The 16,990-nt window shown below is 34.8% G+C and overlaps 1 protein-coding gene across 2 annotated transcripts in view; it reads right to left on the bottom strand.

Annotated features, from left to right (window-relative positions):
- LOC146996599 (uncharacterized protein CG3556-like) overlaps positions 1-16,990 on the bottom strand; it is a 133,515-nt gene that overhangs the window by 17,075 nt on the left and 99,450 nt on the right. For both annotated transcript variants that reach the window (XR_015042297.1, XM_085821188.1), the window contains exon 9: positions 6,812-6,951. Coding sequence is in view for 1 of the 2 variants with exons in the window: in XM_085821188.1 (XP_085677314.1) it covers positions 6,812-6,951 (140 nt within the window). In the remaining variant the exon portion in view is untranslated. The remainder of the gene's footprint in view (positions 1-6,811; positions 6,952-16,990) is intronic.

Here is a 16,990-nt window from a genome sequence, read left to right as displayed (position 1 = left end):
CCAGCCATCAGTAACTTCTATCTGACTAGATCTAATTTTGTATTGGAACAGTAGAATAATCCTTAATATTCCGAAACAATATTAAATCGGTTATATACAGATATATACGCGTATATATACACTTTTATTCCGAAAAACTAAATGTACATTCAAAAAACGCACTTCGTAACTCTGAACAGTAGAATGTAAACAAACGTCAGAAATATGACGTCACTCATGTGGGCGGAGTTAATGAAACCCTCATCTGGACTGTCATTGGCCAAATTCAAGCCGTTGTCCTAGCAGTGTACATTTTGCTTATATGCCGCCCGGCCCATGTAATAGCCATGTAATTGCTCTACCATTCTCCTACTCCAGTGTGTGTGAAAAGTGGCCATCTTTGCATTCTTATCAGTCTGTTCACTATTTAATCACATCATGCCCTCTGCCCTGGATATTTCTTCGCGAAAATTTAATCTTTACTTCGCTATGATTAGTGCCATATGCAAATGAGCCTATTAAGCTGTAAAATCTTTCCTTTCCGCTTTTTGCTTTAGTGTCGTATTTATGTGTTATAAAATTAAATATATATATATATATATACCAAAAAAATTTATCTAAAATCAAAACTTGATTTTTCCTATCTCTAAACTTTTTCGAGCTAATGTAGCTCCCTCTAGTGTGCATCATGATAACCAATTATGCAATTTTTCTATTTCTGCTCACTACTTATTTTTCTGTTGTGGAGGTACATGGTTTTGAACCATAGGCACTCCGTAACGTATAATCATTGATTGGCAATTTATATCATTTTGATACGCCCCATTCTCTTATATGCCATTCCAGTTTGGGCAATTATCTTTAAAACTTACAGAAATCGATTGCAAGTTTTTCAGAATAAAATTCTTCGCGAGATTGTAAACGCACTATGGTTTATACGAAACCTTCAAATTCACAAGAAACTTAGAATACGATCGATAGTAGACTAAATTCTCAGTACAAGCCACAACTTCTTCAATAAGATAGAAAAGTCGAGTTGCGATCATCTGCGAGAACTGTTAAACTATGATTCTACTACTGATAATGCGAGAAAAAGACCACGAAGCATTTTTCACAACGATAGGTGGTGACCTGTATGTATGCATATATTTTAATTTCAATTTCTAATTTTGTGTGCATTTTACCTACCATGAGACACTTCTCTGCAAAGAAGAAAAAGAAGAACTTGTACACTTTGCTTTAACTCAACTAGTAGTTTTAGTTAGTGTTTGTATTTGTTTATTTATATCTTGCTCTGCACTGAGGGGAGTTTGGACTTTGCAAAGAGGGACTTTTGGACTGTGCGTTTTGTTTTAATGTATAATATTGTGCTAAAAACAAAATGAACAATCTGTTAGAAATATGCTTTACTATTGACTTTGAATCTTCTGTGAAGCAAGAACTTTACCTCAGTTTCAAGATGCAGCGGTCGAGGTCAGTTTCGAGAGGGTGACCTCCTCGTGACTGACTCCGCCCATTCGTTTGCGTTCTTCAAAAGAACTCTGAAAATTTCGTGCATATTCGTCTCTAGTGTGCCATTCGCGCTGATCAATTACCTTATTTCAAGTGTTATATGATTTATTTAATAAACTTTTAAACTGAATGTAAAGTAAATAATTTATTATGTTTCAATCTGAAAATAGTAAGGTGGGCGTTACCCACGTTGTAGGCGTTACCGCTATCAGCTTGTAAAAGTATTTTCATATTCATAGCTCGAACGGCTTTCTCAGATGCTGCTTCTAAATTGTTTCAATTTAGGTACTATTGTACCTTTCCAGCTTCGCCTCTTTAGGCGGGGAAGTTATCTCCTATGAATGTTAGCCCTACGGGCAATCTCCAAGTTAGGCAGTAAAAGTAGCAGACGCTACTAAAGGCTGCTCTTGCTAATTTCATAAGATAGCTTTAGATGTAAATGATAAATGCCTGCCTTACGTACTCCTATTTCCCAAATATTTGTAAGAACGCAAAAGTAATTATGCTGCCCAAACCTGGATAAGATCTCACTAAGCCTGACGGATATAGACCCATCAGCCTTCTTCGAGGACTAGCGAAAATTTATGAAAGAATTATTCTCGATAGAGTAAATTGCTACTTGGCAAAGTTACCGCCAGAACAATTTAGCTTCCTACAATAGTTTTCAATCACCAAGCAACTCATGAGAATCACGGAATTCATTGGTGCAGCACGACATAATCAGCTCAATATTGCACTTCTCATGCTAGACGTAGCGAAAGCTTTTGATCGTGGGGTGATCATCGCAAAGCTCATTGACCTTCCATCTCCCAAGACAATTCATATTGCTCATCCATTCGTTTCTTCGAAATCGATGTTTCTCTGGTACGCACACTTCCGAAAAAACACCTATCCTCGGAGGAGTAGCCCAGGGCAGTATCCTCAACCCATATTTATATCTCTTTTACGTTGCCGACTTCCCAAATCCTACAAATTTAAATTCGATGCTGGCTTGCTACGCGGATGATACCGCAATTGCGGTTAAATCAGCAAACACCAACCACGCTATTCGCAAACTTCAAAATTTCATCCTTCTACTTGAAGCCGGAGATGGAAAGTTTGCATCAACGCACAAAAGTCTCAAATATTAATCATAAGACGGAAGAAAAAATCCCAAACTACGAGGAAACAACTTCTCATCTTTAAGTTGCCGGTCCCGACAACCTCACCTGGGCGAAATCACATTCAGCATGTCAAGAAGAAATCTAATTAGCTTTTCCACTGCCTTCTCCCACAACTAGGTAAATACTCAAGACTCGACTTTAAAAAGAAAAGGCATATGTATCTCTCAATCATAAGACCAGTAATGACTTATGCCTCCCCTGAAACGGAAGCAAGCATCAACCAGTTACAAATTCTACAGTCTAAAATCCTAAGATGTATGACAAATGCGCACTACTTTGTGAGAAACGAACACTTCATCAGAATCTGAAAACTGATTATGTGAAAGACTATCACCTTTTAACAAACAGAAAATGCTTTAACTGTGCCAAGCAATGCTTAGTTATTTTGGAACCTTCCATTAGGAGTTGGTAAATGAGGATAAATATCTCCGACATCATGCAGCTCATATGATTGCGGAAAATCAGAATTTTTCCCACCTAACTGAATTTATCGTGCATTTTCAGGACTTTGAATATACTTTTTGTTGAACAATCAACACCAGAGCATTTGTAATTAGGTACCTTTATATGAAGGCCGGACTTGTATAGTTTTTAAATGGCGACCTGTTTTGAAACTTTTAATCTTACTTATTTTAGTTTTTATCTACATGTTTTGTATATACGATTATTTTGAGGTATAATATGTGCCATTTAAGTGAAAATTCAGAGGTCTTTGCATGTTTTTCGCTGTTTTCTGATTTCACATGCAATCTAAATGACGTTAGCACTCTACTGAGATGTCACCTGATCTGGATTGACCAATTGGTGCACAGATGATTCCACAGGAGCCGAGTCATGGTTTGAGTTTGCTTCGATTACAAATCTATCAATCAAATCTTCATTAACTTATATTTTACTTCATGAATGAAATTTTGTGAGCATAACTATAAGCCATTTGCCTTATTTGTACATATTTTCATCGGCATAAGTGACTCCCCACTAGAGAAGGACTACAGGACATGACGTCACTGTCTACCATCAGTTTATTATTCCCACTCCAGTATGTACTGTCATTTCTCATACCTGTGCTGTCTTGCGGTTTCCTCTTCTTCCCATCAAAGCCTCGCTTTCAAGCACCATGCACCAGGGAAAACTCTACTGTCAGGTCCCAATCACATTATGTTTCGGCTACGCGGGACTTGACGTCGAAAGAGACAATTCTCAGACCCGCAGAATTCCAGGAAACACACGTAGCTAGGTTACCCTTCTCATTTACTACAAAAACTTGAACGCCAAGCAGTAATCAATTATCGCTCAGATTGGGATCACGTGAGGCTTCAGAAGGAGTACTTTCGTCTGATTGGTTGTCTCTACCCGGAACTGAGGTCCAGACAAGACATTTTCTGTGAGGTTTGAAAAATCCCGCGTAGCCACAACATTGTTTTCATAGCTAGGTGGGACTTCGCTTCAGGCGGGGCTCTTTTTTTCTAGGAATCCTCCCTTTGAAACCAGTGCTACCAGAATCTCGTTTCTCAAAAACGTCCCGTCTAGCAGGGACTGTAACCATGTGTGATAACCTCTTCAGGTGGCCCACAGGGAAATTATTTCAAAGAGCCAGAACACGTCATACAAATAGTATGATATTCGCGGCATATCAGCGGCACTTGGAATTGGAGACAAAAATGATTTATTTTTTTAATATATTTTGAATTGTTTGATAAGAAATTCATCATTTTAAATTATTATATTTGTGGCTATTATTATTATGTTTGTGCCTTGCGTTTTGCTTTAAACACGGTTGTAAAAGTTTAATTTTTATTTAAGTAAGGTTAAGTACGTATTCTGTATTTATTAATAACTTATAATAACTATTGTAGGTCTTCCTTTAGCTCACCACACCTACGACACTGGGTGGACCTCATCGCCTTGCAAAAATTAGAACTAGCCCTCACGCATGATATAAATGGAAGAGTTTTATTTATTATTACAATGTTGCTAGGGTAAAACCAATTCGAATTCCACAATGCCACAGTTCGTTTTTCATGCTTCTCGGGTTGGTAAAAAACTAATAATCTTGTATCTATTATATAAATGGATGCATTTGGTAAAAACTAATAAATCTCTAAATTGTATGTATTATATAAATGGTAGCATTTTATTTTATTACTATCTTGTTAGTGTAAAACAATTAGAATTCGACAATGCCACAGCTGGTTTTTCATGCTTCTCTGCTTGGCATAAATAAAGAAATCTCTAAACTGTATGTTATATAAATGAAAGCGCTTTATTTATTATTCCAATTTTGTTAGGGTAAAGCCAAATCAAATTCGAGGATACCACATTTGGTTTTTCATGCTTCTCAGTTCTCATGTTATACAAATGTCTCTAAATTGTAGCTGTTATACAAATGGAAGCGTTTTATTTATTTTATTGCTATCCTGTTAGCGTAAAACCAATTCGAATTTGGCAGTACAGTTGCTTTTTCATGTTGCTCGGCTTGGTAAAAACTAATGTCTCTAAACTGTATCTGTTACATAAATTGATGCATTTATTTTATTACAATCCTGTTAGTGTAAATAATTTTGAAAGATATCTCATCATTAGAAAGTAAATAAGGTCGATATAAATTGATTGCATGTTAACCACATAAATATGTTGAAGAATATGCATTTGTTAGATAGTGTTATACAGTCAAAAGTCGTTAATCCGGACTCGTCGGGACTTCGGCGATTCCGGATTATAGATCATCAGTTTAAATCTGGTAAAATGGCATGCAGAAATTATAAAAGTAAAAATATGAAACCGTAATTTACGAAATAAAGAACAATTATGATCTAAATGGTATCAAAATTTAAAAAAAAAAAGCTTAATATTTATTTGTTTACTTTATTAAACATTTCTTTCAATGTAAGTTGTTTCAGTTGCTTCGTTTTTTATGTGATAATACATTCTCTTTAATTCTATAAACAGACATAATTTCTTGTTCAGTTACAAAGTTCCGCTGTTCAAGTCCTATAATTGCTGTGTCGAGAATACCGACTAATTTGTCAATCGAAATTTTTTCGTTTTCAATAACCTATGTCACTTTCTTCGCTATCGGAAGCGAATTATAATGACGAGGCATTTGATTTAATCATATCAAAGACGGAGTACATCAAGATGAAATACTACATTGAGTAAGCAATTATAAGCCAAATAAAATAAAAACATCTGCCCTTAAGATAAGGATAGTGCTGACAAATCAACTTCCAATTCATTGCACGCCGCCGCCACGTTAAAGATAAACAAAGTTTAGATAAACAAACGTTTAAGTTTAGATAAACAAAGAATATGCCTTTATCCATTTTTTGCAGCAATTCCATTTTTTGTTTAATGGACTCAGAAAGATACTTTCGCTTTGTATATCCTTTACATATTAGTAAATACATATCGGAAATTCTATTTGACATAATCGAAAGTTCAAGCTTACTTTTATAAAATTGCTCTAACAGTCTGCAAAAAATAATAATCCGGATCCAACTCGAAGATTAAGGAACAACGCAATCTGCAACATTAACAGAAATAGATAATTAGGTAATTTTAGCTTAGCTTATCCCGTCCGTTATACATTAAACGCGCATTCGTAAACGTATTTTGCGCACGCGCACACGCAAATTCGCAGCGGTAAAGGTCTTACGCGCATGCGTCAATGCGACGCATGCGCAGAAAGTTTGTAGCTTTGAGGTCCGGATTATAGATCATTCCGAATTAATGGTGTCCGAATTAACGACTTTTGACTGTATAATAACTTATTTCTGCTTTTAATCATTGAAAATACGGGTTATCCGGAAAAAGTGATTTTCGAAATGGTTTCGGGAATATATTTAAGGTAAACGGAGACTTGCAAGTTAATATCTTTCTCTTATGTAGATCAGATAGGTAATTGGTTTGGTTTATGTAATTACGGCAAGGCCTCAAGGGCTACCTGCCTAAGGGAAGGGACGCCTTCGTGAAGGACTTTCTGAAGGAAACTGGTTTGTATGAACATTACACATGGGAAAAACCATTAAAACGCACTATCGCCGGATTCGAACCTCGAACCGAACTAAGAGTGTTCAGTTGCTTTGCTGCCAGATAGGTAATTAACCTGCCTGCTTTGACCAAATGTCTTAATCGCAAGAGCAGAAGAATACACTCACTTTCAGTAGAAATGGAAAAGGTTCCATTCTGATTGCCACCAGTCCAATATAATATCCAATATTTTCCTGCTTCGGGGTCATTAGTCATATTGGCTATTTCATATATGTACATCTTGCCCGACATGTATTTCCACTTGAATCTGAAAAAAAAAAGTAGTGCATTTAGTTGATTTAGATTAGCAATGACTTTTACGCATAAAACTAACATTTCACCAAAACTGGAGCTTGCAAATATGCTACATCGATCTGGTCAGTCAGAAATATGGCTGTATGTGTAATTGCGTCATGCAAGGAGTGTTATGACTAGGGAAAATATGGTAATGCCGCTGGAAAATCCAATCTTCAAAGCGAAGAACATTTACAATGGTACCGGCGAGACACATTTCAAATCTCTGGCCGTTTCGGGGACGTTTCCAGTCTTTATGGATGTTGCTATTTCAGTGCTTACTATTGAGTTCTTTCAGGAGATTTTTTCGCTGCGTGTTTCCCTTTCTCAGCAGTCATTTTCTTCACCTTTCTGTAGTCCAAGGCAAGAATGTTGTATTGCAGTGTCTCGTGGTTAAAATCCTCCCAGGCAATGATCAGTTGCAGAAAAAGGTGATTAAAAATTTTAGCTGCTGCGTTGAAGCTGTAAATTTTAAATCCACGTTCGACGAAATCCGTTTAAGAACATAAAGTCAGGATGATATTTTTATTTAAACCTTTAAAAAAATTAAAAATTTCAAATTAACATTACCACTTGCCCTTTCCCTCTACATTATACAGACAGTAACACACAAGCTACTTCAAAAGCGTAACAATGTTTCTGCTAACCCTGTATATATAGATCAGATGAACCACAGCAATTCACTCTGTAAAATAACAAGCATAAAATCGTCATGATACAATATCCTACAATGGGAAAAAGGAAAATAAGAGATCGCAGAGGAAGATAATTTATTTCTAAGCATTCTAATGAGCCATATACCATTGTTGTCATATTATTCACTTGTTATAAAGTACTTCCATCTTTCTTAACGAGCAGTTTGCGACAACAATATCTACTAATTTGCAACTAACTTCATGTTTTGCAAATTCGCAATATTTTTCATACTCTGGAACTGCCATTTAATTACCTATTCATCATCATTTGCTATCATCTGCCTCACCCTTCAGCGACCACCAAATATCTTGGGATGCCAGACTCTAATGTTTATCGCCTATTTTGGCGGCGCTCTGTGCACTGCTTCATCACTACAAATGCTCAACCTAAATTAATACTCGTACAAGCAAACAGCCATAAGGACTTGCTTCTAATAAAATGATTCGAATTATTTGAGATAGGCAACACTATTGATATTTGTTATCTAAACATCAGCTCCACTTTTATTGGTAATTATATTATAGCGACACCTTTCATGGTGACGATTTCTCATAGATGGCAACCTCTAAAGAGTGACCAGTAACCCAACATTAGAGCTGGAGCAAATCACATGTATTCGTTACTGAGTAACGGGTACATCGGTTGACTCGAAGTACCGATTCGGTACTCACAAATTCATTTCGTTACTCGCATCTGTCGTACGATGTGGTTTATTTGAATACGAATGATGCGGTTGTGTCACAATGCGCTCAGATTTTTCATAGATAATTTTGAATTTTTTTGGGCATCGGACAAACTCTTGTTTACATTATGTGTTTTAGTTGAAATATTATTTACTTATTGATATTTAAGAAGATGAGCAATTTTGATAGTGTGAAGCGTTATTTTGTATTTGCTTTTTACATTAAGATTTATGTTTGCAATTTGAAAATTTAGGTGATTATTGATTTTTTTCCTTGAGCGTGCCATAGTGAGATTTTATTGATTTGAAATATTTATATACTGCACTTAGGTATTGTTTATATAAGAATATGTAGGTTAATATAGGTTCTTTACTTCCTTGTACGAAATAAAAAGGTAGTAAGTATTGTAATCGAGAAAACTTTTGGGTACCATATTTTAATGGAAATATCCATTTTTGACGATTACGGAATCCATGTGAATTTTTTTTTTGGGGGTGACGTCTAAGGACTCTTTTTTTTTTTTTTTTTTTTTTTTTACAAAAACGGATTGTTAAATCTAATCCCATTTACTCTAAGCTGATACTTATGATTAATGATTATGACTCTAAGTAAAAACGATTAGTTGTAGAACGTTGAAATTTTGTATATGGGTCCGTTATAACATCTAGATGTGTACCTCTCTTTTTATTGCAATCGGTAATACTACCAAACATATATATGTATATATATATATGTGTGTGTGTGTGTGGACATTCGATCTTATAACGTATCCACCTTTCTCCTTCCTGCACCTGGCAACCGCATCAGCAGCTAGATGATTCTCGAAGCTGTGTGATAAGCTAACTACTCCACTTCTGCTCATGAGAGATGCTGCGACGGCAACGTGGTGAACGGATACTAAAAACTATTACGTAGTAGCTAGAGACTTTAAAAACGTTCCCATTTGGTGTGAGGATTACCACTATTATGATGCCACCCTATGGAGCTAAATTTTTATCTTACTTCCTTTCACTCTGTACATACCATAATCATGTTTATTCTTTCATCATTAAATACCTTTCAAATGGCACTGCCTTCCTCTATTTTAATCCTAACCTCATCCCACATGGGGGCTCGGCCCCTGGAACTTCCACCCTTTGAACTAACCACCCTAGACATATACCTATCAATGATGGAATACCTTGGAAACAACCTCTACCACTGCGCTTATCATAAGATCCATGGTTCGACCCTCAGCGGAACCCAAAAACGCAAAGGACTTGTATATATTTTAAAACTAAATTTTAGCATATAATCAAGAAAACCTATTACTGTTATCAAGAATCAAATGTAATTATGTACATAGAATTATTGAAATCATTAGTAAAAAGAATTATAGAAAAGAAAGAATGCACGTTATTTAATCAGGAAAAATGTACATAAAATTATTGAAAATATTAGTTAAAAGAATTGTAGAATAGAAAAAATGCACCTTATCTACTAAGGATGGAAATGTATATAGAATTATTGAAATTATTAGTAAATAATAATTAATAAATTTCTTATTTCTCATAACAAAAATTTCTCCAGAAAAAACAAAACATAACATAACAAAAATTTCTCCAGAAAGCCCCTGATCATTCAGGTTCTCTATATCAGATGATTTTTCCTAAAAGGAAACAATAATAGATTGGTAAAGGCCCTCACAGGTCGTACACCTCTTATAAACGTGACGGTCTATGGTCTATAATATCGCAAGATCCCAGTTGTTGTGATTCATCAGCACGTAAGTAGAGCTAATTTTATTTGATGAAATAATACTAATGTGGAAGTAATATTCTTTCAAGTTATTATGAATATTTGATGACGCCTTTTTATGAAGTTTATTTGAAGAAGCAAAAGGCATTTGATTTTGATAAAAATTCATTTTATTTTTGAATGATTATTACTTTGAAGAATTAACACTTCCGTTTTCGAATTTGATGTTGATGATAATTAATTAAACGGTTTTGATGAAGTTTAATTGAATAAACTAAAGGTATTTGATTTTGATGGAAATACATTACTGTCTATTTACAGAATTGTGATATATTAAAAAAGTTACTTTGAAGAAGTACTTTCGTTTTCGAATTTGGTGCATAAATAATAAATTTCTTATTTCTTGTGATGCCTATATTTTACAAGGACTGTACAATATTAATCGAAGTTATTAATTTTGATATCATATCTTAACGTGAAATTATATTTTCCATTCTTAACATAGTCTTATATGAAGATTTGTTTGACGATATATTTTACCATTTGTTTGAATCATATGTTCACAATTTCATTTATGATTTTTGAGTGTTTTAACATCATAGTTATTGTGTAATACACTAAGAAGAATTAATATTATTGTGAAGAATAAGAAAAATTAAGAATATATTTTGGTATGCTGATTTCTGATAAATATTTAATACCAGATACATATTTGATGAAATCGAAACACACATATTTTGTGAATTTCATATTTGGTAAAAACAAAACTGATAAATAATGGCTACACTTAACGATTATCCCAACATTGCACAGTCATTAAACACTCCTAGTACCAAGCATATCAAGCTTTTACATCGTTTAGTTTTTGGCTCAGATGGTGATCGGCAGAATCGTGCTAGGTTATGCAATTTTTCTGGTTTTCCCAAACCATTTAACTTTGAAGATACGAAACAAAAAATTATCAAAGAATTTTCTCTCACAGATTTAATTGCCATATGTAACTTATCATATTTAGAATTTTCGACCGATATTGAAAACTGTGCTAACAATATTCTTACGAATCTAGCTGATGTATCGTTATTAAAATCAGATTCCGCTGATCACAGCGACCTTGAAGAAGACGCTTTGGTGCAAAGTTCACCCTCGACGCATGGCGTCGCCCAAACAGCCATTAATCACACTCCAGATGACTCTTTATGTAAACAAATGGAGGCAAAAATCTCTCTTGAAAGTGCGCCTGCAAATTTATTGGTATCAACTAACCCGCAAACACAGACAGACTGTTCCGTTTCAATGTTTTGGCTTAAAGGACATTGTTGATTTGATCAAACCCTTTTCCTCTCGGGATAATTACAGCGTTGAAACTTTCATTTCTGACATAGAAGATATTTTTAATCTCTAAGAAATCATGAATCCTGTACACCAAGTTAGCCGTTATGTGCTTTTTCATAATAAAGTCGTGCCCACCAGCGGCATAGCGGTAAAGTCGCTGAACGCTGGTAGTTCGGTCCGAGGTTCGAATCCCGCGAACGGGCTGGATGCACGGGTGTTTTCGAGGTTTTCCCTATATGTAACGTGTATACGAGCCAGTTTCCCATAGAAAGTCCTCCACGAAGGCATCCCTCCTCTTAGGCAGATAGTCCTAGTGTGCTTTGCCATAATTAAATACATCACACCTATTTTCCTGACGGCCTTCCGTAGGCTCTTCTGACTTTAGAAACTAAGCCCTGACAGCAATAGAAAATTTAATAATGAATCATATCCAGTGCGCCAAAATAAAGCGAATTATTTCTACCCAAAAATGCGACGCAAAACTCCCTATCCCGCGGGGTAGAATAGCTCACGTGATTCAATGCAATGCGACGTTTCAAGGCCCTTTGACCGATAAAATAGACTCAGGGTACGGATACCGATCGATTATACCGAAAGTAACGAGTACTGGTTCACCGAGTAACGAACACATACGGGTACGCAATTTCTTGTTACTTTCTACAACACTAGTCTTGAGCCCCTGCTTCGAACCCCTAACAATTTCTGCTGCTCGTACATTTAGTACGGGCAGGAGAGTTTTAGTCCTTGAACCCGGTTATTTATATATAGAAGCTAACTACCAAGAGCTTACTGCCCAATCATACAATATCGCTTCCGAAAAACATGTTTAGAGAATACTTTTAGTGAAAAAGGGGTAGCTACTCTTAAATCCTTCTTTATCATAATTCGGACAGAGGAAAGCGGAGTAAAAATTACCAAAATGGTAAAGCGCCTGTTGAATGACATCTTTATCATTTGTGTAAAAGTAATTCCGATTGTATCAATTGATATCGATTGTTATAATATTAGTTCTGTCACATGTCATTTCCTAACTCGACTAAGATCATCAAATATTTATTAAAGTGGGCAACAAATATCTGTTTTATTGATATCCTTTGTGCACTAACAGATAAAAAAAAATCAAGAAATAGCATTTCCAAGTCTTAATATGTCCAGAGAACTATTTTAATGGAAAACAGTCATTGTAGCGTTTGTTTCCTTTTGTAGTATTAATGCAGCAGGCGATCTACCTGTTATTTATTAGTTAATCCTCAGATGGCGCTACCAGCGCGGAATGTGAAAAGGTGTTAGCAACGAAACAGCTCCTCTTTATTCATTATTTAGGTAGTTCTGAGCATTTTAGTACTCACCATGAATTCTCATGAATTGAAGTATCGATGAGTATTTAGTCCCAGGGACTTTGACTCAGAAGTTATTTACCCTACGGGGTACGTCTTAGTGATGAAGAATCCACTTTAGTAATTTAAAGTGGAAATTTCTTGACTGGAAGATACTCAGGATCCGGTGGCTCTATCTGTTGGTCGAGGTACAAGTAGTTGGCGGGGGTAGCATTGGATGAGTAAAGCAATTATTGGATAGGCATGTTATTAGATGATGAATGATGTCGATGATTAGCACTTGAGATAAAACATTTGTAAGATAAGTAAAATATAAGTAAAGTAAAGAAAAAAGTAATAGGTACAAGTCTCTAAATATTTGAATTTGAGAGGACGAAAGCCAATCAGAAACTTTTTCGGTACTATTCGGTTTCGAGGGCCGTAAAAAATCGCCAAACTAATGTTAATGCCAATGCTGTCAAAAATAATTGCGGCAACCCTAATAATTGCGGCAAGAAAGGAAGTATAATAGTAAATAACTATTTAAGATTGATGTTTTAATTTAGATGAAAGGTTAATTTTATATGAAAAAGGCTAAACATGACTGAATGGAAGTATAATAGTAAATAACTATTTCAGATCATTATTATAATTTACATAAAAATTGCTAAACATAACTGAATGGATGCCTGCATCGCTATTTCGCTACGACTAATCGCTAAAGCATAATTTCATCCGTTGGTTGTTCAAACGTAATTTTCTATAATGAATGATGCCTTTTCTTTGAAAATATTCTCGGCAAAGTGCAGAATCGCTCACTTATTTGTTTGCCGCTTTTTACAAGGATAAAAACAATTGGATTTTTGTCAATTTTCTCTTACTTTTTAAGTGAAAAACAATTGAAGTGATGAAAAAGAAGGCCTAAAGCATGGCAGGCGTAGAGGGAGGTGTCAGTCATGATAAGTAGGCGTGTCTACTAACCAGAGCAGGAACGCAGAGTCCGGAGGGCGGTGCTATCCCCTGAAGCCCGAAAAAATAACTCTACGGCTAGGATTCGAACCCGCCATCTCTGAGACCTGAACGTTACCACACGGCTACTCCCTCGAAATTGAATACTACCACTTTTTCGTTATCACATGATCACATACACTGAAATTGGACTTAGAAGAAATTTTTTTAACTTAATGCGAGACAATTGTAGTAAAAATAACGTAAGATAATCTTGAATAACTAAGTCTTGATTAAATAGATGAGTAAATAATTGATAGATAATAAAATAAATAATAAAATTAGTGCACAACAAGTCCATATGCCTGCTTGATCAGGCGGAAAGATTATTCCTGCTTGCCCAGGATAAATGAGAATATACATTTATTTACATGACGATTAAGGGAGTTATTTCCAGTTATTATTGTAAAATATTGAACGTGGTTTTTTGAAGGTTTGGTTAATTTTGCTGTCGTAGTTTCCTAATTTTCTGATAACTTGGTTAAAATGATGATCACACTTATGATGAAATTTTTCAGATATTTTATGAATTTCTTCGTTTATTGAATCTATTTTCAGGCTTCTATGAATAACCGAGTTCCGCACGTACCAGGAGGGAATTGGAAATTATTCTGAGATGGATGTTTTCTTGTCTTTGGAGAATTGAACGGTTAGTTTTTGCAGTGGCTGCCCAGGCAGGTACCGCGTAGAGAATAATAGAACGAATAGTTTGAAGATAAACAAGCCTTTTTGTGGCTAAATTTAGTTGTGAATTTCTTCCTAAAATTGCGTACAGGGACATAAACGCTTTCTGTGCTTTATTTTTGATATAGTTTGTGTGGTATCCAAAAGTTAGTCTTTTATCCAGATGTACTCTTAGGTATTTGACGTGCGGCTCTTTATTGATGATGACATTATTAATTTTGATGTCTTGAAGGTTTTTTTGATTCCGATTGAAGATGATAACGGAGGATTTTTCTGCATTAATTTTAATTTTCCATTGTTCAAACCAGTTGGTAAGGGTGTCAGTTGATTCTTGAAGTTTTCTTAAAGCTAATTTTGTGTTGAAAGATTTACAGAGAATAGCAGAACATGCACAGTTGGCAAGTCGTTAGTAAAAATATTATAAAGGGTCGGTGAGAGGATCTCTCTTATTTTTCTGATGCTGGAAAGATGGTTATTTACTTTGTTTTGGAAGGTACTATTTTTAAGGAAGTCTGCTATTAAGATGACAATTTCAGCTGGGAATTTTTGTTGGATAAGTTTGATAAGGAGGGCGTCATGCCATACCTTATTGAAAGCTTTTTCTACATCAAAGAAGAGTGCGGCGACTGTTTCCTTTTTATTTAGTTCTCTAATATATTCTATTAGCCTTGTGATCTGATGCGTTGTAGAGAAGCCAGAACGGAAACCGAACTGCTGATCTCATAGGATGCTATTTGCTGCGATGAAATTTTGGATGCGTTTCAGGATGATTTTTTCGAAAATTTTTGCCGTAGTATGCAGAAGACTTAAGGTCTGTAATTTTTAGTGAGTGTACCTTCTTTTCCGGGCTTTTTGATGACTGTAATTAAAACATGTTTCCATTTGTTAGGAAAAATACAAAGCTGTAGACAACTGTTGATAATATTTGTAAGGAGATCTGCTCCTTTTTGTGGGAGATTTTTAATAGCTTTGTTAGAGATATTATCGAAGCCTGCAGATTTTTTGGGATGGTGGCAAGACAGTTGGAGTCTAGGAAATTATTCACCTGTTCAGAGATGGAGTAATTGATATTAGGAGTTTGAGGATCGCTGTTGATTTTGAATTGATTTTTGTAATCTTCAGCAAAGATTTCGGTGATTTCTTGAGAGTTGTGAATGTCATTTTTCTTGAGAGGTCCAATTTTATTATAGTTGCTGCGTAAGGATTTAGCTAATTTCCAAACGGAATGGTCTTTTAGCGATAAGCTTAGGATGAATTTTTGCCAATTTTCGTTTCTATAATCTTGCATGATAATTCTGAGTTCACATTGGGCAGCATTTAGTCTGGTTTTGATGGCAGGGTTTTGGGAATGTTGAAATTCTTTTCTTAGGCAATTTTTGTGATTAATTTTTTGCTGGATATGAAGAGGAAGAGTGACATTTTCGTTGTTGATAGCTGATTTTGAGTTGTCTATTGCGTGTTGGATGCTGATATTGAAATAATAAATTGCTTCATTAATATCTTCTCTATTTTGAAGTGGAGGTTTAGCAGAGATGGTAGATTCTAATATAGTAGTAAATTTAGTCCAATTTATGCGGGAATTTAGTGGAGGGAGTCCGTGGCGAAAGCCATACATGGTAAAATGTACAGGCAAATGATCCAAAGAAAGATTAGTACTCACCGAAAACGAATGGTGCTAAAATAAAATAAGTGTTAATTTAATGTTGTATTGGGTATTTCGTTCTGCAAGTCGTGAGGTGTATTTTTCAATGTAATCAGTTATATATATATATTTTTAACTTTTCGCAACATGTTTTAAGAATTTATAAATATTCACGCAATTTAACAGCAAAAATATGTTCTCAAAATAAACAAAGCTGAGCATCAAAGTATTAAAGTTACAACATTTAAAACTGGTAGAAAAAGCTTTATTTTGAGCTAAGTTATTTTAAGTTTGATAAATTCGTGTAAAAAATTAAGAATGTAATGTTTAAAATTAAGAATGAAATGACAAAAATAAGAATGTAATCATTATTCATTACTTATTTATGTACTTACTGGTTAATCAAGGAATCATTCTTTAATGAACGACGTAAATATTTCAACCATATTATTTAATGTCGTTGAGGTTACTGAACGACAAAAAATAAATATTATTAAATTATATAACTAATATTTAATTATATTATTTATTAGCCGGAAGGGCGTTAACATAGAAGTGCTATTAATATCGTTTTGGCATTTTCCGTTGAAAACTTTAAATGCCCGTTTCACTTTTCAAATTGTTGTCACCAAATATTATCGGTTTGTGTTATATTTAAATAAATTGAAGAATCTGCATAAATGTATGTATGATTTTTCGCTCTGTGATAAAGCAGCGGTAACTAGAGCCATCAAATTTTGAGTAACGTAATCCTCCACCGAATATGATAGCTAATTGGTATAGCTAATAATATTACTTAATATTATTACTCATAAACCTGAAATTCTGGTTCCTCAAATGTCAAAGACAGTTCCCGCCAAGAATAAAAGAAGCAATAGTACTCTCTTACAAGGAGGTTAAAACTCATAGAGTTGC

This window comes from Stegodyphus dumicola, chromosome 7, assembly GCF_044657685.1.
Source record: "Stegodyphus dumicola isolate Sdum_Otavi_A_Nest chromosome 7, ASM4465768v1".
Taxonomy (NCBI): domain Eukaryota; kingdom Metazoa; phylum Arthropoda; class Arachnida; order Araneae; family Eresidae; genus Stegodyphus; species Stegodyphus dumicola.
Note: the sequence above shows the minus strand (reverse complement) of the source record. Positions and strands in the feature narration are given on the sequence as shown.